Source organism: Crinia signifera, chromosome 4 (assembly GCF_055691185.1).
Source record: "Crinia signifera chromosome 4, ASM5569118v1, whole genome shotgun sequence".
NCBI classification, from domain to species: domain Eukaryota; kingdom Metazoa; phylum Chordata; class Amphibia; order Anura; family Myobatrachidae; genus Crinia; species Crinia signifera.
The window spans coordinates 241295748-241323077 of record NC_139220.1 but is presented as its reverse complement, the minus strand read 5'-3'; the positions used below and the strand labels follow the sequence as shown (position 1 = coordinate 241323077).

Genomic DNA, 27330 nt, shown 5'->3' with positions numbered 1-27330 from the left:
AGTGAACCAGAATAAGGCCCAGTATCTTGTGAATCCATTGTTGCTCTAGGACCCTAGATTCAAGAACCGTGCTATAAATTTAACATACTTGGTCCCTGAAGCAAAATGGCCCTGTTGAAATGCAAGTCCACTTTATACACAGAGTCATGTTAAGTATCTACAAATATTAAACTTTCCCTGGACAATCTGGTGGCACTAAGTTTACTGACTACCACCCTTATCCCCAAGAACAAGCCGCATGAGCATAAGTGGAAAAGTAGAATACATATGCACAGTATACCAAGGTATGATTCAGTTGCTGTCAATGGGTATAATGCCAAGCTGCCACTAAAAATGGGATGGTCAGTCACAATACAATTGAAGCAAAAAAGGACATGGCACCAATATAATCAACAAGGTGTCAATTTGAATTAGTAATAATTTTACTTTAATAAAATCCTAAAATAAGCTACATCCCAGAATGGCAGTTCAGCGCGTTCAAAGTCCGTTCCTATAATGCTATCATGTACGAAGTAAAATTATTAACAGACAATGGTTTCTAGTTACCATAATGAGTGCCACTGGAGGAACTAATCCTGTATTATGAAGCATGCAGGCAGAAAGCCTGAACTAGTTGTGATTAAATCCATTTTTGGTGCTGCACATTATATCAAATAGTAGTGTGGATATATGCAGACGGCTGATAAAGACAGGCTGGTGAGCAATGCAAGCAGCTGGAGACACGGAGGTCGTGGCTGTGAGTAGTTCCTAACCCTCTTTGTAAGAAGTGTCCCAGATGATGGAAACAGTTAGCTAGAAACAGAACATTAGTTCTTTCTCTATCTGCAATGTTTGCTAAAAACCCATTTATACTGACTAGTTCAAGGTATTTGTACATACATTACACAATAGGACAGTTTTATTAGATCAAACAAAAGCAAGTAGATACTTTCAAAGGATGATGTGGTCTAAAACAGGAGTACTTCAAGACAAACCTCCAATACGTGCCTAACTAGCTGGATTGTGGATATTCTTGAATTCCCCAGCTCTTGTCGCTTGTGTTCTCTCCATTCACAGGTTTAAAATAACTGCTGATAAGTCAAATAGTTTTCTAAACAGAACACATTCACTAATGTAGAGGAATACTTGTTCCAAGAATAAAAAAACATGCTGGCCCCATAGTATTCCTAGGTGTGAGGATGCAGGTGTGTATGGTATTACACTTTGGCACCCTTTCGGTACCATTATATTTGCAAAATAAACCACATAATGGGGGAAATTTACAAATGTGAATTCGGCTGAAATAGGCGTATTCGTAGGTGTACTAGTATGCTCCTTTTTGGTAATGACCAGTGTGTGGCTACTGTTGCGCTCTAATACTGAGCTACGGATGGGTGGTGGTGGCCATCTTTAGAGAGAGGACGCTCATAAATAGGGTTGGTTTGTTCTGCCGGTGCCTTACATATACAGATGTGCTGTTTAAAGATAACTTCTCCACTATTTGAAAGCTGCCGGTTACTTTCAGTAACAGAGGGGCAGATTTATTAAGCTCGGTGAAGTGATAATGTGGCTCGTACTTTATCAACAGCCAATCAGCTCCTAACTGAAGTTGCAGGCTTGGCTTGAAAAATGGCAGGTAGGAGCTGATTGGCCGGTGATAAAGACAGACACTTTATCACTTCACAGAGCTTAATAAATCTACCCCATACTTCCTAACAGTACTCTTAAGTTAAGTCTTCAAGGAGTAGATTAGTGCTTAGGCTAGTACTAGAGCAAGTCCCTTGATGTTGCTGAGGATCTGCTTTAATACTAGCTATGCACAGATGTTTAACCATAAGAAATGGCACCCACACATCCTCATATGCAAGCAGCACTATTCCAAAGGCCAAATACACCGTATGGAAGGTGGATTGTCAGTGTACCAGGTGTGAAAAAGGGTGCTAGCATCAAATGAGGTCTACCGGTCAAGTTTGGTAGGCCCATATTTCACCCAAAATATGCCAAGCACCACAAATTTACAGTTACATTGCATTATATTCTGATTAGCAGTGTATTTAAGCATCATCCTGTATTTATGTATAAGTCGTCACTTGGCGATATCTCTGAATTAGGTTTTGTAAGGTTTTGTAGTCCAAGGCCACCTTCGCTATTGAGGGCATACAGATTGCCAGCTCTACTAGAGACTGCAGTTCATTTTTTTTGTAAAGCACTTTAATTTTTGGGGGGCTAAACAGATAAAATTAGGATTTAAATAAGCCCCTATCCCCACCAAACCGAGTAGGAAATTGCTTTTGCAGGAGCTGGTTTAATGACCTCATCCCTCAATTCTAAATGCTCTAACCCAATGGACTTGTTCCTCACACCCAATGCATGATGGTAAAAAAGTGACTTGGCCCGTCAAAGCACGTAATTGCTAACCAACCACATGATTTTCTCATAGGAGTAAAAAGCATTGATACAACACACACTGTTTATTTAAAGTTTGTGAGGAGTATTTATTTAAAAGCAGTTGGGAGTCACCTTCCACAGTACTTAGGAGTCTGACTATGGAGGGTAGTAAGATGGAAGGTCCTTGGGATAGTGAGGCACAGGTGAGATTGTCTGTTTTGAAAAACAGACTTTCCATTAAATATATTTAGAGCCCTTGGACAACCAAGACCAACAACTTGGCCGTATGTGAATATTTATGCAAACATGGTGCATACATCTCCGACTGGGGGGAGCCTGTGCAGAACATGTCCTGCATCGCTGCATGCAGTGTCCCTGAGCCACAGCCTGATAGAAAGGCTGTTTGGAGAAGCTGAGCCAGTTTTCTGTGAGTGGCAAAGGCGTGTACTCCACTTAAGACCACAGTTCTCAGAACTGCAATACTGGCCGGAGTAGTCCTTTTAAAACACACCACCTGCATCTTTTCATGTTGCTGTGGTGTAAAGACATGGCAGTGAAGTGCACTGCATCAATCACTAATCATTTCACTGCACAGCCCTGGCCTATGGCCTATGATCAGACATTTTAAGAATCCTCAATTTGCTGACAGAAAAAGTTTTTGATCAGGATACTGATATTTTTGAAACCTGTTTAATACTAGATTCTGACCCAGCTGTCAGGGGATTGGGACATTGCGGCAATGTCAAATGTATGGATGACTTAAGCTGCTTTAATCAACTGTTAACGAGTCAGTTAATGGCTTACTTTTACCATAATCAAATAAGGCCTCTTTAGTAACAAAGAGGAAAATACAAGTCTCAGGCAACTTAAAAGGAGAAGAGTTTGTGAATGTTTATTTGCTATACATCGCACCATCAAGGTAAGATGACAAATACAGGAGGTGCAATAAACAAAGTTCCAGCGCTAGACGGGTGATCAAACCTGTCCCAATTCTGCAGCAGTTTATGGTGTTTAAAAATACAACCAGCATTAGACGGGTTAAAAAGTTTGTTCCAGAGCCACAAAGGTGACTTCCTATATTCAAAGGTTAAAAATGAGGTAAAAACGGTCTAGCCATTCAACTAGTGCAACTTCATTTCTTCCCCAGAGATTTGTCAAGATTGTTCTTAATAGCATCCAGGAAGTCTGTCGTGTTTATGTAATGCTCATTAAGGCGGACACTAACAGGGAAAAAAAAAAAAAAGTTTCAGGTCTGCAATTTCATCACTGTTTACATAAATGCATGAATTAAAGAGTAACCACCACTTACTTGCTGAAACCTCCATGGATGCAGCCAGCCAAATCCTTTGTCATTACACCACTTTCCACAGTCTCTACACAAACCTTCTCTAGTCTTAAGGAAAAACTGAGGTAAAAAAAGAAAACCAATTGAAATACAATACAGATTGAGCTTTGTACAATACTTTTTTTATCTGTTTAATAAAAATTAGTATGAAAGGATTCTATACTATATAGACCCTAAATCGTTGCATTTTTCTCAAATGTAAGGAGTGAGTCTAGTACAGTATTTGAGTATTATCATGGCGCCCATCGCATACCACTAAATAGGGTATGCGATGCGATTTTCGTGTGAAAGGCAAAATGTACAATTAAATATTGCATCGAATGCCAGCAAATGGCATGCAATTTTTAATTGTACAAGCACCCTGATGGTTGCATACAATGTTAAATGCCCCCCCATTGTCCACGCGACCCCCACTATCGACAACCTGTAACGTGGCAAGCGCAGCGGTACACCTCCTCCGACCTTTTCATACCCCCACTATCCACATCGGCGTGGAGATGATTCTAGATAGTGTGGCGAGCGAAGAGAGCCCCACGTGGGGACGCGAAATACGAGCCCGTGGCGAGCCACGTGAGGGGACATGGAATACATGCAAATGCCTACCAGTGTGTATAGGCATGGAGATTTGCATGCTGTGTGGTGCTGCCAGAAACACAAGTTAACATCTTTATGAACATTTTTCCAACAAAGAATTGTCACATTGCCTTTAGATGTGGCCCCCCAAAAATTAGGCTGTCCCTTCTGATAGGCTAAAGCAGACACTGACTAGCACGTTCAGCACGAAGAACCAATTTAGTATCTTCCGTCTCCATGATATTCAATAACTAGTCAATCTCAACCTTTATATCGATTTACCATTTAGATAGAGATATAGATATATATTTTCAAGGTTCAAAAAGCTTTATAATAAGTTTTAAAATCAAAGTAAAGCATACATGTATGTGGCAATAACCCTGAACAGGTTAAGTGCCATTTATTTTATATAAACATTACTCTGACAAGACTTACTCAATAAGGTCCTGGTTTCCATCAAGTTTTCCTCTGTGTTCCAAGCCTCGTGTCCACGCAAAGATGCTGGCAATAGGATTAGTACTTGTGGGGCGACCCTTAGGGTGGAGAAAAGGGTCAGATTTATCTTTAAGAATGAAGTGATCACAACAAGAAAGTATATTGTTTGCTAAGACTTTGTATTAATAGTAAATCAGATGTCAAAGTGACTACAACCTTCCGAACAGCAACGGCATCAAATCCAAAAAAGGTTAATGTTCAATAATCACTTTCCCTGATTCATAAGCCATAGATTATTAAATGAAAGTATCCAGACTATATAAGGCCTTGATTGCTAACCTTGACACTCCAGCTGTTGAACTACACATCCCAGCATGCTCCGCATCAGATTTAGAATGGCCAAAGAGCAAAACTGAAGCAGAGCCTGCTGGGATGTGTACTTCAACAGCTGGAGTGTCAAGGTTAGCCATCAAGGATATAAGGCAACAGAAATGACTTCCCATTGTATCCTCTACATATAACTAACTATGTGGTCTGGACTAGTCCCTTCAAGTGCTTTATCCATGTGTGTACATTATGTGTATATTATGTCAACAGCATGCTTCCCTTTGGAAAGACTAACAGATTTCAGTCCCACTAAACAAGTAAAACAGGTGTATGGGTGATGCAGGGAGAAAAAAAAGTCACACCTTCTGATGCTCCCGATAATGACGAGTAACTGTTCCATGAGCAGCTTCTGCCTCAATGGTTTTTCCATCAGGACACACCAGGACGGAGCTCATTAATCCCAGGGAACCAAATCCTGAAAACCATAAGTGATCCACATTAAACCACTCCTCTGGATGAGAATACCACATGTTGGGAAACCTTACAATTTCATAGATGAGAATATGAATAGAGTTCCTTATGACCACCACCAACATTTATCCAAACTTTACATGAATATCAGAATACCAGTCACTGAAAGTGACACCCGTTCCTAACGCACAAAAATAAAAACATGGAGTCACTTATAAGTCTTTGCTACAAATTCATAATTCAAAGCGACTTCGCGTGTTTACATTTCTGTAGGTGTTGAGTACTTCAATATATGATTTCTGTTTCTGATATAAAAACATAATTCTGAATATCTTTAAGAGCTAGGGATTGAGGGGGAAAATGGGAAAGATTTGGGTTATAGGAGGGAGGGATAATCCCTGTAAACACAGGGTGATGGGGGAGCCTGTGCTGAGCGTCGTGCTTAAGCATGCAACACCGGCAATGACTAGATTGTGACTGCATGCAGTCAAGATCTAGTCAGGTGACCGCAACTTGTCAGACTATGCATCACCGTTGCCAGGGGGCATACATACATGGAGTGATCCATGCTTCATTGTAAGCTTCCCTGTTGGTATTCCCAATGGGAAGCCCGTGTCTGTATTCTGACTGCCAGCATCCCTGATTTAACAGCAAATGTAAGATCCATGCTCAGCCCCCAAATGTGGCTCGAGTTAGCAAATCTGCAGTACATTTTTGATACATCATTTTCATCTGTTATGGTGCCAAAGGACTGGAGAAAAGCAGAAATAGTACTAATATTCAAAAAAGGAAATAGATGACCCAGCAAATTTTAGGCATCTGCGCTTATCAATTGTGGTGAAAATATTTGTGTATTTCAAGGGATGTATTCTGACTTTACATGGGCATAGTATAATCAGTAGAAATAAGCATGGGTTTGTAAAAAATGTTTGTAAAAAATGTGTGCCAAACTAACCTAATAGGTTTTTACAAGTCAGCAAGAACATAAATATGGGATATGTTGTAGAAACTGTCTACCTGGACTTTGCAAAAGCCTTTGATACTACTGTGCCACATATGAGATTTATCAATAAAACAGGATTTGGGTAAGAAACTGGCTGCAAGACAGTGGTGATAAAATGCATTTTCAGGTTGGATACCACTTTTTAACATTCATAAATTATATAGTGAGGGGAATACTAAGCAAAGTATGCATCTTTGCAGATGACAAAACTATGCAGGTTGATTAGAACAGACAAGGATGTCTCTACACTATAGAAGGATTTAAACTAGATGAGTGGGCGGAAAAAAGGAAAATGATTTTTAATGTTGATAAATGTAAGGTTATGTATCTTGGGAGACATTACCAGTGTGCTACTTTACAGTCTAAATGGGGTAGAATGGCGTAAATCAGATCTGGAAAAGTACCTAGGAGTCCAAACCGACAACTGAGGCTTGGTGTCATGTAGCAGGCAATAAGGTTAACATGATACTATCCTATATAAAAGGGGGCATGGAAGCTAGGGACTCAATTATGTCACTGTACAATGCACTGGTTAGACCTCATCTAGAATGTAAAGTACAATTCTGGGCTCCTAACTAAAAAGAAAGTATGTTCTAGAAATGTAAATAGTCCAGAGAAGGGCAACCAAGCTAATAAAAGGGTAGGATTCAATTAAGATATGAGAACAGATTAGCCAAATTAGGAATTCTTAAAATGGAAAAAGAATAAGGGGAGACATGCTTCACATGTACAAATATATCAGGAAACCACATAACGAACAGCCAGAAAGGCTATTTACTTTGAGGTCGGAGACTAAGACCAGGCTGGAGGAGAGATTAAGTACCCTGCGAAGGAAAGGCTTTTTTGTGGTCAAGGCAGTCAAAGTATGGAACATTTCAAGAAGTGATTTTTGGCAGACAATACATTTAAATTAAGGTTGGATAAACATTTATTGGAAAACACATCCAGGAGTACAACCAATAAACATAATTTAGCTCCTAGTGGAATTTAAGTAAATACATTCAAATGGGGATTTAACATCTAGACAAAACCCTCCAACAGTGATGGCTAACCTTGACACTCCAGCTGTTGAATTACACATCCCAGCATACCCTGCTACAGTTTTACTATTTGGCCATGCTAAACCTGTAGCAGGGCATGCTGGGATGTGTAGTTTAACAGCTGGAGAGTCAAGGTTAGCCATCACTGCTCTAACAGGTCCTGTAAAAGTGAACTTTAGGTTGAAATACGTTTGTCCATAAACTAAAATGTTGTATAGATACCAGGTAGCCGGTTAATTTTCCAATGTGGGAGGTGCAGGGAGTTCCCATGTGCCACTATACAAATACTGGTGTGAGCAGTCAGTGTGCCATTTAGCAGCTTTGTGATCTATTAAGTAAATGCAGATGGCTTGCACCCAGCACCACCTACATTGGGTGGCAAGATCTCAAATAACATCAACGCTACAAGCAAAATCTTATGTTCAGAAATAACTATTCCGCACAACCTACCTTGAGCAAGAATATCAGACTGCACATCTCCATCATAGTTCTTTGTAGCCCAAACAAAGCCTCCGTTAGACTTTAGAACCTGTGCTACCATGTCATCAATGAGCCGGTGCTCATACCAGATCTTCAGCTTGTCAAAGTCTGGCTTGTACTTCCTAGAAATAAAGACAGTTATCAGTTTATGGCTTTAATGTAAGGATTCGTTCTTTGGCCCTCACACGCTTCAAGTACCCTAGTACAAACTTAACAAAGGCTGTCCAACATGCTTCACAAAACATGTGCATTATGGAGTTGTACAAATGCTGACTACAGTATCCAACACAGGCATCAGAGTACTGTCTAGATTTCTAACAGTCCGGGGGGATGCACCAACACCCGCAACCCCACTTCACCCCCCTCTGCAGAGATAATAATCGCATATGCTTTAACATATGCAATTAGTATCGCAAAGGACAGCTCTGCTGTAAGAGCTGCCATTTGCTAAGCAGCCAGTGGAGGGTTAGCAGGTCCTCCCTCCTCCTATCCAGCTACTGCAGCCACCGCCTCTGCACCTGGAAGGGCATGTATTGGGCTAGGGGGGAGGAGTTCCCTGGTCCGGCCAGCACAGCAGGAGGCTGCCCGGAGAGGTGAGGGAGGGGGGTGCTCGGTGATGGCAGGTCACAGTAAGAAGCAAAGAGGCATGCTGGTTTTCCGGCATACCAAAATGCGGTAAAACTAGTTTTAACCGCATTTTAGTGAGTGCATCCCATCCTAAGGACGTATTCAATTTGTGCCGATATTTCACACAGGGTGAAATATAGGCACTCGCATATTCAATGCTGCGGTTTCTCACAGCAGTGAAGGCTTTCTGTTTCTTCCTTTTAAATACGAAACAGTTTTGTGGGAAACTTCCGTGGATTGCCAAATCTGCAGCCGTTTTTGCCGAGGCACGACTTTCCAACAAATGAACATTGAATCTGCACTGCCAAATTAGTGTGGGAAGCCAGTAAGACCAGCCAGGATTCTGACTGTCAGGACGTTCAGACAATGCACACCTCATGAGCAGGGCTACTGTGCTGAACAGGGCTTTGCCCATTGTTTATAGGCAAAACTCAGCAAGCACTGGTTTTCCCTGAAGGTGATAGCAATTCACGGGACAGCGCATAGTCATCGCGGAAGGGAATAGACACAGAGCGACATTTCTAAGCAATCTCGACAGATTGCTTAGAAATGGGGATGAAATTTCCCTGTATGTATGCCCCTTAAATGTAAGATGTTAAGCACAGACAATATATATTTTACACCAATTAGCAGCGGCAATTGACTGCAGCTTATTAAACACTGGGGGTAATTCAATTATCCCCAATAGCCAGGACTACCTGGGAAATTTTTGGTGTTCAAAAAAACAAAAAACACCTACTGCTCAAAGATCTCCTGGAAGATGTCCTTGAATCGGCCATCATAAGCTTTCAAGATGGTGTTCTTTGTACTCATGTAGAGGGGCCATTTCTTCTGAATAGCATACTGGAAACAGCTGTGTGCAAACCCAGTAATAGACTACAAGAACAAATAGGCAACCATCAGAGCTGAATATTCAGATTAGACACGAGAGCCTTCCTTTTACCACATGCACCATTTTATGCTATATAGGCTTGTTGGTGTATACTAGTATATCACTTGTATGTATTCAAGCCTCAGGCATATCTAGCTGCAGTCCTTAAGAGTATTTAAAGCTTCTTATATATCGCAGCAAATTCCATTAATTTTACAATTGGAAATCGTGATACAAAAAACTGGGTATTTACAAACAGTTATAGGTAGAAGGGTCCTGCTCGCAAGTTGACAATCTATAGGGAGTATAAACTGTTCCGTAGACTTCCCATCTCTTCAAAAATATGTGTTCTATAAATCATGTAATTTAGCACCGCTTCCCACAAAATAAGCTGCATTCTATGGGTAATATCTACTGAAAATTAAGGGAGAACTGCAGTATGCCTTTAATGTTAAAGCTTGTGATTGTATAACAGCAATTCCACACATACCTCGTCTGTGTTGTACATTCCCATGCCAACACCTCCCGCTGGGAAGTCATACACTTCCCATTCCTTAGCGGTCGTCCCATCAGCAGGTGTAAACACCATCTTGAATTTTCCGGCCTTGTCCACGACGAAATCGGTGGCTTTGTACTAAAACAAAGTGACGCTATTGAGAACAATGGCTGCATAACATGTGACAGATTATACCATAATTACTGAGCTTACCTGGTCACCATGTGCGTGTCTGCCAATGGTAATTGCCTGTGTCCATCCAGGAACCAGGCGTGGAATGTTCTTACAAATAATTGGCTCACGGAAAACAGTTCCACCCAAGATATTCCTGATTGTTCCATTAGGACTCTTCCACATCTTCTTCAGCTTAAACTCTAAGGAACAATAGACACTGGTTACGATAGGACAATGCTAGGTTAGAAGACCTTCTAAGGTTAACACTTTTGTATTCTAAAGTCATCTTCTGAAGTACAGCAAGTCCTATATGCAGACCATGTTAGAGGATGCATCAGGATGAGAAATGCACTTAGAGGAATGGTTACAGTATATACCATAGGAATGACTGCGTTCATCTTCATCATCCCACTATATGAAGGAATGTTTAGCAACCAGGAGAAAGTATCTAAACTTGCAGCATGGTTAAAAACAGACAATGACAAGCGACCTGCCATATGTTTGTCAGCGGCCTATAATACCTTAGGCATCCTTGGCGTGGAGTTTATTTTATAAAGTGTGTCGAGGGGACACTGAATACACATCACCTAATCCGCGTCCGCTCGCCATGCTTTGGGCTCAGTGGCTCGCCACATTCTATAACAAACTCCACGCTGACGTGTATAGTGGGGGTATGAACAGGTCGGGGGGACGCATACTGCGGGGCTCACCGCGCTTCGGGCCGACGTGGATAGTGGGGGTGTTTCAGGAACACATTCACACCGGTCATGTCAGGTAGGTTAAAAATGGTCAATGGTTCCCACACAATGTAATATGCAGTGACCACACTGCGTAAGCTCCAGTTAGGTGCGAATGTACACAGTAGCAGACACAAGCTGACTACACTGGCTGCGGGAACACAATGCTGATGCTGACAGGGACACTACTCTGACTACATAAGTGGCGCCGTGAAACTACACAAGTACAAAGCTTTATATCAGCTTCAGCAAAGACCTAACATTTTGCCCTTCAAAATAAAATGTGCCCTCAGGGGCAGCACCCTGACCAGAACAATCCTACAGTAGTAACAAGTACTTTCACTGGGAGAAAGATATAGATGTGTCCTCATACATATAGCCAGGTGCGTGAGCATGTCTGCTAAGGCCTGGCGTCTATTTCCCAAAAGAGTCTTAATCGCAACGCGGCTAGGATGCATGAGGAGACGGGATTAGTTTGATATATGACCCTTGTACATTGTGTGTAACAGTCTATACTGAGCAGAACACATTGTAGCACTTAGGGCCTTATTCTAGTTCACTCTGACAAAAGCCTTCTTAGATGGACAAAACCATGTGCACTGCAGGTGGGGCAGATGTTACTTGTGAAGAGTGAATTAGATTTGGGTGGGGTTTTACTTAAGTGAGATCTATATTGCAGTGTAAAAATAAAGCAGCCAGTATTTACCCTGCACAGAAATTAAAAAAAAATAAAAAAAAACTCACCCAAATCTAATTCTCTCTGCACATTTTACATCTGCCCCACCTCCAGTGCACATGGTTTTGTCCATCTAAGAAGGATTTTGTCAGAAAGAGTGAACTAGAATAAGGCCCTTCGTGTACAGATTCAATTACATATACATAAAGTGTCATAAGTCTCTGCGTGAGTCCTAGTCAAATTTTGATATTGTGATTCTCCCTTATAGTGCCAACATTGAGGCGAGATCCTCAAATATCGGCTAAAAATGCCTCACAAGACCTGGTTTGCCAAGAGAAGCTTTTTAGCATGTCGACATCTGTATCAACCACAAGGTGGCATTGCTTTATTTTATAAAAAAGTTAAACCCTCATTGACTTACACTGCATGGGTCTTCAAACTGTGGCCCTCCAGATGTTGGGGAACTACATGTCCCAGCATGCCCTGCCAGTTTTGGCATGCTCTTCTAGGAAAAAAATGTGGCAATGCAGGCTGGAACATGTAGTTTCACAACATCTGGAGGGCTACAGTTTGAAGACCCATGACTTACAGGAACAATGCAGTGAAGCCCATCAAGAAATGGATTAGAGGATTTTATTATGCCAGAGTCTAGTGTGTCATGCCAATTACCTGCAACTTCATTGCAGAACAAGTGCAGCTGTATGTTCCCATTATAGTACTGCTAGACTTGTACATTTTAGTTCTACCATAGGGTTGTGCACAATTCTACGAGCCCAGGCCACAAGGTGGAAAGTAACTGGACTGACGGTAGCATGCCTAGCTTCACAGAGGCCTATATTGGGTGAGGGGGCTGGGATGATGAAGTTGCTTGGAGGATTCATAGCAATTTAAGGTTTTGAATTCAGATTTGAAGCAGCAAGTCCCTTTATTGACACTACAGTTTATATGAACACATCCCCGTCACATGTACATCTCTAGTAAGGGTACACTACCTTCTACTCGCTGCTCATCGGGAGTAATTGTGGCACATTTCACAGCAACATTGTACTTCTGTGTAGCCAGAGCAGAATCTATGGTGACCTGGTCATTGGTTTGGTCACGATATGGAAGCCCGAGATCGTAATATTTCAGCTCAACATCGACATTAGACAAGATCAACTACAAAAGAAAAGAAACATTTGGTCAGAAAAACACATTCACAAAATCACTCACAAGATTTCAACACCCAGACCAATGACTACAAGTTATGTCTTTGCATCCACATTACTAGAATATAGAGAGTATAATTACATCAAGTCAGCTACCAAGGACCATTGTCAGAATACAAAGTTCCACTTTAAACAGGTCACTGCTCTGCTGGAGAATTAGCTGCTGACAGTCTTTCTAGTCTTTAAACTGCTGATCAGACTACATTTAAATTGTCAATTATTTGGGACAGGCAATGCTTACAGTTGGCCTAGTTTTAGCCATTTCATCTACATTTTTCTTTATACAAAGCAAAGTTTTAGACTATTCTCAACCTTTGCATAATTTATGACCAGCGACTCAATACTGCTTATAACTAGATCTATACAGAATAAACCTGGTCAAGTACTAAACAGATTTATAGCAAACTCATGATCGAGACAAATGTAGGATGGGAACAGTGATGTGAGCATAACTAGATGACATACTGTACATGATTAATGTGTATGCCTACTGCCGCAGGTCACGTACAACATTTGGGGCAACTGTGCTGCTTGGCTAATCAGAAGATATTATGCGTCACCTATTGCAGTGCAGTGAAAGACTGTATAAGATGTTTTTCCATTATATCTTAATGTGGACCGGCAACCTGCTAAGAACCAGGGCGAAAGGAAATCACCCTGACCATCTGCACGATTGCCTGGCTTTACACCTCTGGCAGCAAAAACATATGCAGAGGTAACCATTTAATTTTTTTTACGGAAGACCTGAACATATTACAATAGACAATATAAACTGCCCAGTGAGCTGTAACATGTGTATCATGGAGAGCGTTGGAAAGATTGGGGGAGAAACAATTGAATGTAATGTTAAATTGCAGGGAGGAGTGCCTGGACAAATTAATTGGGATTTAGTTGTGGCAAATATAATCCCCCGATTTAATTGCCATTCATGATGCAGTTTAGTTGCTGTGAACTGCCTTTTTTGCAAAGTGTCTTATCCTATATTGATCATGCACATAAAACCGCAAACACCAGGGACAGACCACCCGATCATGCACAGCAGCACTCCAGACCTATCAGTACTAAACTCCCAGTAGCTTCCTGTTATCGTGTCTAGCGATGTTTTCCGGCTAATATGGATGCAGACTACAATCTTGGTGTATTACTCTGACCTGTTGTACTCAGTGAGACAATGACATTTATTATGTAATGTATCCCCCATACCTCCCCCCCCCCTCCTTTTCTTTATATTATTTTTTTTTTTTTTTGCTACCTTTCTGTACCCCCCTGCTACATTGTTTATGTTTCTGAAAAAAAAACGCAAACACCACTGCACTAGTTAGGTCTTATTTCTGCTCCGGAGGGTGCAAGCAGAGGGCCTATAGTTGCATAGCAATACTGATTGAGTCAACATTACCATGTGGCTAAAACATTTCTGGTGGTCTAACAGCAGCTTACCCGATTCAGTGGTGTATTCAGGGACCAGCTACAGGTACTTTCAGCAGCAATGACTAACCCATAACCCGCTTCCTAGTGTCTAACCTTAGCCCTAACTCTGCCAAACCCTGCAGTCTACCACCTTCTGTACATAGCTCCTGCTTCTTAATACTGAAGTAATAAAATGGAGTGATAAACCACCAGACAATCAGCTCCTACCTGTCATTTTTCAAACACAGCCTGTGACATGGCAGTTACGAGCTGGTGGTTTATCACTCAATTTTATCACTTTTCAAGCTTAGTACATCTGGCCATAACACTTAATTTTGTTTAAACTTATGGACTTTCTCTGAATTATATTATGTAGATTTAAGTCTGTTAACAATATCACATGTGCTGGGGAACCAAATGTGCTTTTCTAAACCCAGCAGTCTCTGCAGGTGAAGACTCAAACTTTGTTATGTTAACATTTCTGGCATAACCAGATCCCGTTCAGTACACAATACAGCACTTACAACTTGTAATACAATAGACTATCTTCCTACAGTGTTATTAAAGCACCTTATGTCACATTTACTATGTAATCACTTGTTTTTTTGGTACTCTTTACCTAGCACGGCGCCCATCGCGGCCATTGAATGCACTTAAAAATCGGGTGCAACGCGACCGACGCGATGCCCGCGATTTCCCATAGGGAACAATGTTAAATTTCTCAATTGACCCGATTTTTCTGTTCAATGCCTCAATTGACCCGATTTTTCCATAGGAAACAATGTTAAATGGCCCACAGAGGCCAAATAGCCACCCTAAAGTGTGAAATGGCCCCCACAATTGTTAATGCCACCCCACGATCAACGTGAACCCGAAGCGTGGCGAGCGCAGCGAGCCCACGAGGGGCGGCGGTACGCGTCCTACGACCTTTTCATACCCCCACTATCCACGTCGGCGTGGAGTTGAGAATAGAATAGTGTGGCGAGCGCAGCGAGCAACCGAGCCCGAAGCGTGACGAGCGCAGTGAGCCCCGCGAGGGGACGCGGATACCTGTGAAGCCCGCGAAGGGACGCGTTTACCTGTGAAGGTATCCGCGTCCCTTCGCGGGGCTCGCTGCGCTCGCCACGCTTCAGGCTCGGTGGCTCGCTGCGCTCGCCACACTATTCTGTTCTCAACTCCACGCCGACGTGGATAGTGGGGGTATGAAAAGGTCGTAGGACGCGTACCGCCGCCCCTCGCCACGCTTCGGGTTGACGTTGATCGTGGGGTGGCGTTAACAATTGTGGGGGCCATTTCACACTTCAGGGTGGCTATTTGGCCTCTGTGGGCCATTTAACATTGTTTCCTATGGAAAAATCGGGTCCATTGAGGCATTGAACAGTAAAATCGGGTCAATTGAGAAATTTAACATTGATCCCTATGGGAAATCGCAGGCATCGCGTCGCACCCGATTTTTAGTGCATTCAATGGCCGCGATTTTTTTACCTGCGATGCCCACGATCAAAATCGTGGGCGCCGTGCTAGGTAAAGAGTACCGTTTTTTTCCCTTTCAAAAACCAAAATGGAACACATTCTTTGCTGTAGAGGGAATACAATGTAAATAAATGGCAGTAGCCACAACTCTCTGAAGGAATAGCAGGAGTTTGGTATCAGGGTGATCTGCTTAACTCCACTATTTGTAAACGGAGTTGTAAACACAAACACCTCTGTCTCCTTGAGGGTTGGGGAGAAATTTGTGACTCCTGGACCAAGAAATTTACCCCTGAAATAATTTTGGACTACATCCAACTTTACAAGTACATACACCAATATGCACATTGTTGTATGTACTTGTAAACACTACAATTTAGTACCACTCGTGTTAATATGCTCTGCATTTACAGCATTCTTGTGAAGCAATCTGACCCTTATGGCCCAATAATGTCAGCTTGAGCCTCAGTACATCAGCCAATACTTGTTCCAAATGTACTGTTGACATGAACAACATTTCACAATAGTGTTTACGAGGGGCGTGTAGTGTACAGGAAGAGAAGACAATGGTCGCACTTTTCAGATGAAACTACTACACTTGGACAGCAGATAAACTAGTCAGACAATAGGGGCTACACCCTTCCCTCGTTATTTCTGCAAATCAAGAGATTGGAGATCCAAACATTATTGCCACATTCTCCCTCCCACATAGCACTCTGCATTGGCATGCTGATGCGAGGCCCCAGAGGAATGGGACTTTCATCTTTCCCAACAGTCACTCATGGCATTGGAGCTCTAGTTCTGTACCCCAGCTGGGGTTAGTACTACTTCTGGCTGCTAACATATTGCCAGGGCACTGCCACATACAGCAGCGCTAGGCCTTAGCTTCTTGACACCGATTGGTGAGCTGAATTAAATATTCATAAGGAGGATGGTAAGCATGACTGGTCAATAAAACCACAGCAAAGTATTGCTTACACCTTCAACTTTCTTCCACTGGTTATTATCAGAGCATTATAAACTCATTAATCGAAAGCCAATTTTAAGGTTTATGACGGTTGTGCTCTACTACTAGCAAATTACCAGTTCATTAAAAAGTATTATTGATCTATTTGTTCATGGTATTTTTTACACTATACATTAGTGAATGCTAAAAATCAAAGTTATCAAGTCTGTATGCGCTCCTATTTAAGAATACATATATTCGCGTTCTCCACCGAAATATTCCTAACATAATACAGTTCTTGTGGGAGGGATAACGTTAGGGTTAGTTTGTAGGCATGGCGGGGATAGTGGCAGAAGGTGTCTGTATTCTGCATGCCAGGATGCTGCTGTATTCAGATCACCAGCATCCTGAACCCAACCCTGCACCAGCACAGTGTCACGGGGGACTGGTACACAAAACAGTGCCTGCCAAATATGCTGGAAGCCAGTTTTAGGTGCCATCCAATAACTTACACTTGTGGTGCCCTTACCTATCATAACAATGCAGCCTGCCCAAGTGGTTTGAAGCACATGCAACATATCTCGACTCCCCTGGCACTGGGAGATTGTTGCATGAACAGATGCCATCTTGCTGAAAGCATACTGCTCTCCTGCTGCCGAAACCACCAGTGCAGCCAAGTTAATATCTACAATTGTAACCCACAACGGAATATGCTGTGCTATATAAGAAACTGGAAATAAATACTGCCTGCTATTGCCCCCTGTTGACCATGCAACTGCACTCCACACTGATAGACCCACCATCTTGGAAGGCCCTCTTACCACAGTGGCTGCACAAACCACTCTGCTGCTAGCTGGTGAGACAAGCTCAAACACATCAGTGCCCACAGCTCTAAGACCCCTTATTCCTCTTAAGACTCCTTCTGCTGTCCTTCCAAATGCTGCCTGCTAGCTACATTTCTGGGCTGTGCCTTTACATGATTCGCTGCATCACCATCTACTATGTTACTGCTAACGTCACTGCTATTCTTACTATTTTACTATCACGTCTACCATTATCTGCCTTAGCTATCGCCGCTCTTAAGCAGTACTAGTTTCACCATACAGGGTATATCATAATGCACAACTATTCAGGCAGTGTGTTATCTATACACTCCCACTGCACGATAACGTCACAACTTGGGTGCCTCTCCTCATGCCAAGCTCCTGTGTTGCACAGCTGACGTGATATGTCTGAATGTTTAAAGATATATATTGCTGGTACACACTGGCCAATGGTCCAGCGACATATCACCCATTTAATCGAACACCCGATATATTAGACACTGTGTACCCAGCATGGGCCAACTATGTTGATGTTATACAAAAAAAATACACATACCCATATTTGCATCTCTACCAGAATTGCTAATCACCTTTTCCTTAATGAACTCCCAGATGATACGCGTCATCTCATCACCATCCATTTCCACCACTGGGTTGGCCACCTTGATACGTTTATCAGCATCTGTAGGTAGAAAAACTGATCAACTATTGAGTCTAGACAAAAGGTAGCCATGGACGTTATTGATAAGAAAATGGCCTGGTGTCTGAATAAGAGGACTTCGTAGACATTCTGTACACACAACGGCTTATCTTAAGGTGCCCACACAACACCATGGTCAGATGTGTTGAACTTTTCCATTCAAAAGGAATCACATGCAGTTCACATTCACCATGTTTCTTTTGGCTTGCAATGTGCACTCCCGTGCATCGCATATTGCAAGTCAAAATAGTGTGTGCATGCAGTAACTTAAGTAAGGACACGCACAGACCAATTTTCCACCAACCATCCAACTGGTTGGTTTGACTGAAAATCTCATACTGTATGGGGCAAATGGCAATAAGCAATTTTCTCAAACACAGGAGAATGGAGAAAAACATTCAGTGAAATTGTTTAAATCAAATAAGTCCAACAGTACATTGTCTGAGTGACAGTTGTCCATTTTCCAATTAGGGAAACAAATAACTTAATTACAAATAACATTTGCTCCTATCCAGTAGCAGATTTTTATTCCATCCAACTAGTTGGATGGTTGGAGGAAAGTTGGTCTGATGTGTGGCCATCATTAGTCTACTGAGTATTACGTCATTCTGACCCACAATGTGCTCACCTCCAAAAACAACCTTAGAAAACTAGTATGGGCTGTATTGATCAAGCAGTGAAAAGCCTGTGCGTAGAGATGCTTTGGGCACTGTGCTCCCATACATATGGACACGGCTTGCCCTTTGTCTCCAAGCAAAGCTATCTAGTCTGTGGTTAGTAGTGGGGGGCCAGCAACTAAGCTGCTCCTACAGTACTTTACTGGACCTACACAAACTTAAATAATGTACGTGTGTGGACTTTACCATACATGTGCATTTTCCCTCAACCTTTCGCTAGAAAAGTCAGGCAGTCAGCAAACCAGTAAAAGATCTGGACACCAAGTACTGCAAGGGTAATTATTGCTTAATTCTATTGGTATCCACACTTTCACTGCAAGGAGTGGCAGTAAGACCACAGTAAAGATTTGGCAACTGAAAAAAACCTGAGCTTGCCGTGTCCAAGTCATTAGCTCATATTGGATAAAGTAACTAGACCATAAAAGACAACACCTAGAAAGGTGCATTTCCTACCTTGTTGATACAGTAAATAAACGTGGTGGTCTTGATTTACTGTGTTAACAAGGTAGTGAGGGCATTGCACATTGTCTTAGTTTAAGCAAAAACATTGAGGTTACATTTAGAAGTATGCCTGACACAGACCTGCAATACCTGCAGCCTATTTCACACCAAGCAGTAGGGTAAGGAGACCTTACGTAGATTCCAGAAAACACTGCTTTTTGTAGTGACCCTGCATTTGCAAGGTGAAGCTCCTAGTGTCCCTGATGTCATCGGGAGGGCAGGATAGAGGCTATATTATGCCAAGGTGAATATCATTCCATGCATACAGTATATGACAGTGGGGCAGATGGCCAAGTATGTAGAAGGTATTAAGGCTCCAAAACAAATGCAAGGATGATCAAGTTATAAGCCTCCATCCAATCAGCAACAAACTATCATTCTGAAAACACAGCCTATAACATGCAGCCACCGGATTAAAAATGGAGACAAGGTCACCAGCACTCCTGGGTGCAACACATAAGACAGTCCCTACACTACTGCAAATGGGCATCTAACAAGTGCATTGTTCCCTCAGTACAAGGAATTGCGGTGATTATGTTAAGGCAGTGGCTCCCACGCTTTTAAATCACAGAACCAGAGCAGGGCACTATGGAAAGCCATCCCCCCCGTTGCTCATCTGCTGGTAATTCAAACAGCTGAACAGTGGTGGCCGGAGAACATTGGGGAGCGTGCATCAGTACTCACCATACACACTGGGTGGCTTTCCAGCTGAAAGCAGTTAAAACTAACCTGCTTTTATCTCAAAATCCCCAGTATGTACAGGCCTTTAAGCTCAATTATGTAGTAAGAGACTATTTGCTTATGTTTGTCCACTTATTGCAGCCATCAGACCTGGTTTTGCCGATCACATGGACCATAACAAATGTGAATTTGGGCATGGACAACCAACTGGAGGAACCCATAGAAGTGTCCCAGCCCAGTTTGGGAACCACTACATTAAGGCCCAAGTTCGAACAAGTACAGACTGTTACTGTCTGAATGCCACAGACAGTAAGAAAAAGCTAATGTTTGTAAAAATTATATGTAGACCTATTAAATTGCACTATTTTATGTACTCTAGTCTTTACCGAAAATATTTTCCTAAGCCTTAAACAAATTTAAATAACCTAAAACCCATCAGTTTCATAGAAAGCAGTCATAATGCAGCTGCATAGAACATCATATGTAACCAGATCACACCACTGAGAGTTCCACAATCCCAGATAAAAATAGCCAACTTTGGCAGCACAAGACTTGCGTGCAGATACAGCAGGCTCACAAACTGTGCCATTAAGCTTATTTACACTGCAAACTAGGAGATTCCTTTGACAATTAACAGTCACCAATTATTGTTCAACAAACCAAAATATGAATCAAGTAGGTTATTGCAGAACTGATGGCTGGAATATAAAACATTTATTCAAAATCAATCGAACAGCATTCCAGGCGGCAAGAAGCTGCTCATCTGACCTCTACATCAACCTTGAGAATGCACTTTCCAAGGACTCGTTCTAGCTAGGCCTCACTAGATCAATCTGAACTCTATAACCTACATGTCCTTGCAGTTTCTGGAAACACCTCAATAAGCAGAGTAACTATGGCCCTTACACAGAACGATGTAGGGGCATTTAAGCAATCTCAAATGCCCCTAAATCACTGCTTGTGTAAGTCCCATAAGTGAGGCCTGAACAGCTGTGTAAATCTATAAGCAGCTTCAAATCTGCAAGAACGCAGCAAGTGCCATTGGACAGTATGCAGCAGAACAATGCGAGACAAATCTAGTACACAGTTTAACAAGATTTTCAAACAGTATGGTCAAAGAAATAATGACAGTATGGTCAAAGAAATAATGGCAGCTGGTAAGAATTCTGTCATGGTGCAAGATCATTCTTTTCACTGGAAGTTGCACATTCTTCCAAGAACCACTGACAGCAAGTCAGCCTGTACAGTGTCCTGTGTAGCTCCCTATGTTTATGCTGGCGGTTGCCTCAGCAATATCATGCAAACTGTTAAGAACTTGCAGAACAGCAATCCTAAGACTGCAAAGCTAAAACCTAAAGTAGCTATGAATACAATCTATAATTTGGAATGGATAGCTACAACACTGTACGACCTGCAGCTTCAGATAATGCTCCTTCTGTACCGTTATTGCTGGAAACCTGCACAGATACACATTGGGGTATATTAAATCTCCATGGCGAGCAGTGCCTATAACTTCACTATTCAACTGAACCCTCCTGCACTAGCGGTTTCACCTAGCTGGGTTTAAACAATGAGTGCAGCTGTCAAAACAGCAAGGGTCGCCGCTACATGCAGTGGGCTTGCTGCATTAGCAGTGACCCTTGCAGTTTGGGGGAATCCGGAACATTGAGTAGGGCAAGTGGCCGGCAAAGGTGTTAAATGGTAAGGATGGCTTGTTTTCGGCAATCATCCCCGAAAAACAAGCCACCCTCGCTGCAGAAACCCCCTTGCCAGCGGCATTAAATACCACCCAATTCTGTATGGCTACAGCATGAACATTAATCAAATCAGCCCATAAGACTAGAGAACTGTTAAGGCCCCCATACACTACGCGATTTGGCCACGATTTCACCCGATTCTGGAGGATTGGACCGAGAAATCGGGTGAAATTGGCCAAATTGCGTAGGGTATGACATCTGATCTGATCCGATGCGCGGTCCCGTGCGCATCGGATCAGATCCAGATGTCGGACGGTCTGCACATAAAGGCCCCTATACACTAGGGCGACTTGTCCTTAGGACAAGTCGCCCCCGACTTCCCCCTGAGCTTCCCCGGCTGCTCCCCGGGGGAGCTTGATTAGATTGGCACTTGATGTGCCATTTTTTACATGTGATAAATCGTCTCGATTTATCACATGTAAAAAACCCGGGGAGCAGGAGGGGCTGGGGACGCTGCGGGGGACACGTCTGTGTCCCCCGCTGCTGGGGATGCTGCGGGGGACAGCGTCTGTGCTGCGAGGCGGTAGAGGGAGCAGGGGGGGCTGGGGACGCTGCGGGGGACACGTCTGTGTCCCCCGCTGCTGGGGACGCTGCAGGGGACAGCGTCTGTGCGGCGAGGCGGTAGAGGGAGCAGGGGGGGCTGGGGACGCTGCGGGGGACACAGGCGGCATAGAGCCGGGCAGGGGGAGCCGGCCGGGAGCTGTCAGTAATGAATAAAAAAAAAAAGCCCATACAATGAATGGGCAGCCTGTGATTGGCTGCTGAGCGCTCTCTCAGCCAATTGCTGACTGGCTGAGAGAGCGCTCAGCCAATCACAGGCCGCCCATTCATTGTATGGGCTTTTTTTTTTTATTCATTACTGACAGCTCTCGGACGGCTCCCCCTGCCCGGCTCTATGCCGCCTGTGTCCCCCGCAGCGTCCCCAGCCCCCCCTGCTCCCTCCACCGCCGCGCCGCCCCACTAGGTCCCAAGTCGGGTGGTCGGACGTGCAGCAGGTCCGACCACCCGACGCAGATCCGATGCGCACGGGACCGCGCATCGGATCTGAGGAGACATCAAAACTAGCCGATTTTGGTCCGATTTCGGCCAGATCCGACTGATCTGGCTGAAATCTGACCAAAATCGGCTAGTGTATGGGGGCCTTAAGATTAATCATGTGCAGTCGTCTGGGGGGGGGGGGAGCATCAGGAGCAGGCTGGGAGTGGGTACCTGTCCGGGGAGCAGCAGGAGCAGGGACTGGTCCGGGGAGCGGCACAAGGTGTAGCGGCAGGCAGCGGATGGTTGTGGGTACCTGTCTCCCAGACTCCTGACTCCCAGAGTGGGTACCTGTCCGGGGAGCGGCAGGAGCAGTGACTGGTCCGGGGAGAGGCACAAGGTGTAGCGGCAGGCAGGGAGCGGGGACCGCGGCGCAGATGCTGAGTAGAGATCGGGGGCGCGGCGGGAGAATAGAAGGAAATCCTATTCAAAAGACTGAGCGGCCGCTGATTGGCTGGGAACTCAGCCAATCAGCGGCCGCCTGGTCTTTTGAATAGGATGGTTTCTATTCTCCCGCTCGCCTTGGGGAGTCGGGAGGGGACGTGGTGCCGGGTGCGGCGAGTGCTGCTGGCTGACCTGGCCGGGAATGTGATAAATAGGCAGTGGCAGCTATTAGATTTTTAAAATACCTGTCAAATGACCGGCCGTTCTCTGATTGGCTGAGAGCTCTCTCTGTCACTTCACCGAGAATAAATCCCTATGTACCATTTGAGCAACACTTATACCCCTTTTACATTGTACCAATTTACCAGGTTCATGCAGTTTTCTTGCCCGTTCGACCCGGTAATTGGTGTGATGTGAAAGGGGTATAAGTGTTGCTCAAATGGTACACACAAATCGGTAGAAACATGGCAATACGAACCGATAAAAAAAGGGTTCTTACCGGTTTGTTGCGGTGCTGCTTTGCAGTCTGAACGGGCTACTTGTGTTGAGCGACCCATTTCCCGTTCACACCAATGGAGGAGGCAGTGCCTGAAGCAGCGCCAGCTCTAAGCTCTGCCTCCTCCCCTGCCCCTGATGACGCTCCGCCACACACCCCAGACAACATCAGCAAAGCTGTAATATTGCCGGTTTGCTGAGGTCTGAACAGACCAAAATGAAGGACCGCACCAGGACTGAACCATTTCAAAGTCCTGGTGCGACCCTACATTTGAGGTCTGAAAGCAGTATAAGGGGGAAATTACACTTGCAAACCCCAAACCATGCTGGATTACAGTACTACTGATAACGCTCCTGCACAACTATGTGGCACAAGGGAAAATCAGAGCTGTCATTGGCCACAAAGTGTTGTCACCATCATGGTTGAGGCCCTTTTGCAATAAACTGGGTACCTAAATCACAACAGTGACAGTGCTCATGCAGATTCTTGTGTTTTAGTCAGCAATATGTGCATTGAGCAGTGCTATAGAAGGAATGGCTGCTCTCAGTAGCAGCTAAGTGCATAGAGCTGCCTGGAAGATTTTCCATCTGACGTATGTATGGTCACGTGCCTGAAGTATGCAGCTGTAGCATTCTTGTTGGATACTAAACAGAAAACTCACAGCATGCAAACCCAATACAAGGCACAATATAGGTCATTCATGCATTCGCACTATTTCTTTAAAACCCTCAATAAACCACCATACATCCAAAGCAATACATTGCTAAGCTGGCAATAAGCATTTGTTCTAGCTAATGCAGTGGTTCCCAAACTTTTTTGAATCACGGCGCCCTAAAACGTCAAAACATTTTCAAGGCACCCCTAGGACAAATGCTTCTTATCCAGAAATTCAGGGGAAAAAAGTGCATTGTGTGTATGTCAGTTATGTGGTGAGGGACTGGATTTTCTCCTGTTTGTTCACATATATTCTGATTGGCAGCCACCAGCACTAGTTTTGCCTGGTACATTGACCATAAATAATATGAATTGATCTTGGTCCACCAACCCAAGGCACCCCAGCAAGTGTCCCGAGGCACCCCAGGGTGCCTAGGCACACAGTTTGGGAACCACTGAGCTAATGTATTACATTACTAAAAGCACACAAGCAGCTGCACTACATTGCCAGCAGCGTATCCTAGTAAGTAATAGATAAAACTGGCATTGATTAGAGTACACTGTCCTAATAAGGGGTTACCAGCACCCACACAACCAGTTGATACATCCACTGACCTACACAATAGGCTTACAGCTGTCCCATCACTGAGCATCGGGCTACTGCAATGCACTTTACCAATGCAGCCCAAGCACAGCGGCCAAGAGCCCATGCCAGCAGCTGCTGCATAGGCGGGGACAGCAACGGCGCCTCTCCCTCCCCATCCAGTACAAGTGCATGTGAGGATGATGCATTTGCTAAGCTCCCCTGGGCTGCGGCCACAGAGGTCAGACGCTACTGGGTGACCTTGCGGTCAGTGGCTGTGCGGTCCTCAGGCTCCAGTGCGGACCGTACATCCTGCGCTGTACGGGATGGGGCCGGTCACTGAGGACAAAGGAAGCGTAGAGCGCCGTGTGTGCATCGCCGGCCGCCCCCTCCATCACAGCGAGCTGTGGGAGGCAGCAGCAGATCCGGGCAGATATATTAGGCACCGGCAGCTGCACAGACATGCCCATATAAAGGGAACCAACGCAAAGCATGAACACTGCAGGGCACCGGCATGCACAAGACGAGGCTACTACCCAGCTGCTGGAGAACTACAAGTCCCAGCACGGAATGGAACTGGACACATCTTCCCCTCCCCTTGAGTTGGTGCAGGGTGTTAAACCCTCAGGTTCCCGTAGATTACAGCGCCGAAGGACGCACAGCGGGCGCACTCACAGTTCCGCTGCTGCTGGCTGATGGCCGGGGCGAGGGCACCGGGGTTCTTGCCGAAGGCCACAGCGGAGGACTTGCAGACAGAGGTGACTGCGCGGAGGTAGCCAGCCATATCGCCGTGGGACAGTGAGAGACGGGAGTCACAGACGGGTTAAAGAGAGCCGGTGAAAGCGGCGGCTGCTGGTAGTGAAGGGCGCACACGTCAGCATCGCGGCAATTTATAGTTTCGGTGACGTCACGCGCGGCAGTAGCTCAAAGAGGGGGCGGGGCCAGCGTGGAGCCGGAGCACGAGCTCGAGCCTCGTTGTACTTCTCCATTCATTAATTTTATCTGCGCGGCCCAGGCCGGGGGTGCAAGCGCCACCTACAGGCTACGTCAGTGCTGCGCCGCTGCCTCTACAAGTACACTAAAGTCACCTCCAACCGCTCTCTGCCGGCAGCAGTACTATACACACATACGCATCTTGCTCTTGGTATTTCCTGAGTCTACACTCTCACTCTGCCTTACACCGGGGACAAGAGCTCCCTTTCCAGACACGTTGCAGTTTGCTGGGAGTAAATAGCAGATCACAGCATGCTTCCTGGTGGTATGGGTCATCCTGGCATGTGAACTCAGGGGTCTCTGTAAGGCAGTGGGTGGTGAGGCTTGCACTCAGGGGAATAGGCTCCCAAGGTGAGGGCTGTGTCCTCTGTACAGCAGGCGTGTGAGGCCTGCAGGCTGGTAACACACCTCCCTACACTGTATACTCCTGTCACTCCTACAGAAGTTAATCTTGTTCTCAATGTCACAGTCTGCTTCCACAATGAGACTGGCTGAGCAGAACCAAGGAGCTATTGATGGAAACTGACATGGCCATAATGACTGACCCTGCCAATTGTCTCAGGGGCGTCCCTGGGTAGACCATGTCTAGGTCGACCACTAACAGTGGCTAGGTCGATACCTGGAAATGGTTGACATACCATAGGTTGGCATTGACAGAAGGTCAACATAAGCTTTAGGTCGACGTAGACATGGTCGACACAAGTTTTTCATGTTTTTTCAGTGTAGACCAACTTGGTTCATACTTTATTATCCCAGTGGGCATAAAGTGAGAATATAATAGTGTGCCTAACACAGCAAGGCACCGTACCGAAAGCTTGGCAAGCGTAATGCACTTATACCATATCCATGTCGACATAGACACACACACACCGTTAAAAAACTGGTGTTGACCTTGCCGACCATAAGCTTGTGTTGACTTTCTCGCAATGTTGACCTATTGTATGTTGACCATTTTCAGGTGTCGACCTAGTCAATGCCAACCATTAGTGGTCATCCTAGACATTAGTTTTTACTCCAGCTTAAACTGTCAGTTCTTATATTTAGAATGCACCTCTTATTATGGTTAGAATTAGGCTGTGTGGTCCTGTTTGCCCCCCTTATTGTAGTCCACATCCATGTTGGGGATGTAGCACAGTATGAAATATTGTAAACTGTTAGGAAAATGTAATGTGTAATGGTAATATTCATATCTGCAGAACACTGTGATAGATATAAATTGAATAAGGGGAATACTTGGTGCAGCATAAAAGCCAGTGTGATCTAGCATAAATGGGATATAGTTTTTAGCTATTCTATGGTATTTGTCGATAGTCATCTATATACTAGCTAAGCCCACTCGAAGCAAAAGGTTTCAAAGCTAGTCTGCTACCTTGTGGTTGTCTCTGTGTTTCT

At 44.3% G+C, this 27330-nt stretch overlaps 1 protein-coding gene across 1 annotated transcript; it reads right to left on the bottom strand.

Annotated features, from left to right (window-relative positions):
• Window positions 1-3233: 3233 nt before the first annotated feature.
• On the bottom strand, window positions 3234-25829 carry IDH2 (isocitrate dehydrogenase (NADP(+)) 2). The gene is made up of 11 exons (XM_083184140.1): window positions 25621-25829; window positions 18068-18159; window positions 12615-12780; window positions 10249-10409; window positions 10030-10173; window positions 9408-9544; window positions 8012-8163; window positions 5410-5522; window positions 4721-4818; window positions 3677-3772; window positions 3234-3587 (listed from the first exon to the last, which is right to left on the bottom strand). The coding sequence occupies exons 1-11, from the start codon at window positions 25727-25729 to the stop codon at window positions 3500-3502; spliced, it is 1356 nt and encodes a 451-aa protein (XP_083040266.1). The 5' UTR covers window positions 25730-25829; the 3' UTR covers window positions 3234-3499.
• Window positions 25830-27330: the final 1501 nt, after the last annotated feature.

Excerpts from the sequence above, each read along its gene's own strand:
- IDH2 (XM_083184140.1), bottom strand. The coding sequence starts at position 25,729 with ATGGCTGGCTACCTCCGCGCAGTCACCTCTGTCTGCAAGTCCTCCGCT. Across the intron at positions 9,545-10,029 it reads GAATGTACAACACAGACGAG|TCTATTACTGGGTTTGCACA; the intron begins GTATGTGTGGAA and ends TTGTTCTTGTAG. Across the intron at positions 3,588-3,676 it reads ATCCATGGAGGTTTCAGCAA|TGTCCGCCTTAATGAGCATT; the intron begins GTAAGTGGTGGT and ends TTTCCCTGTTAG.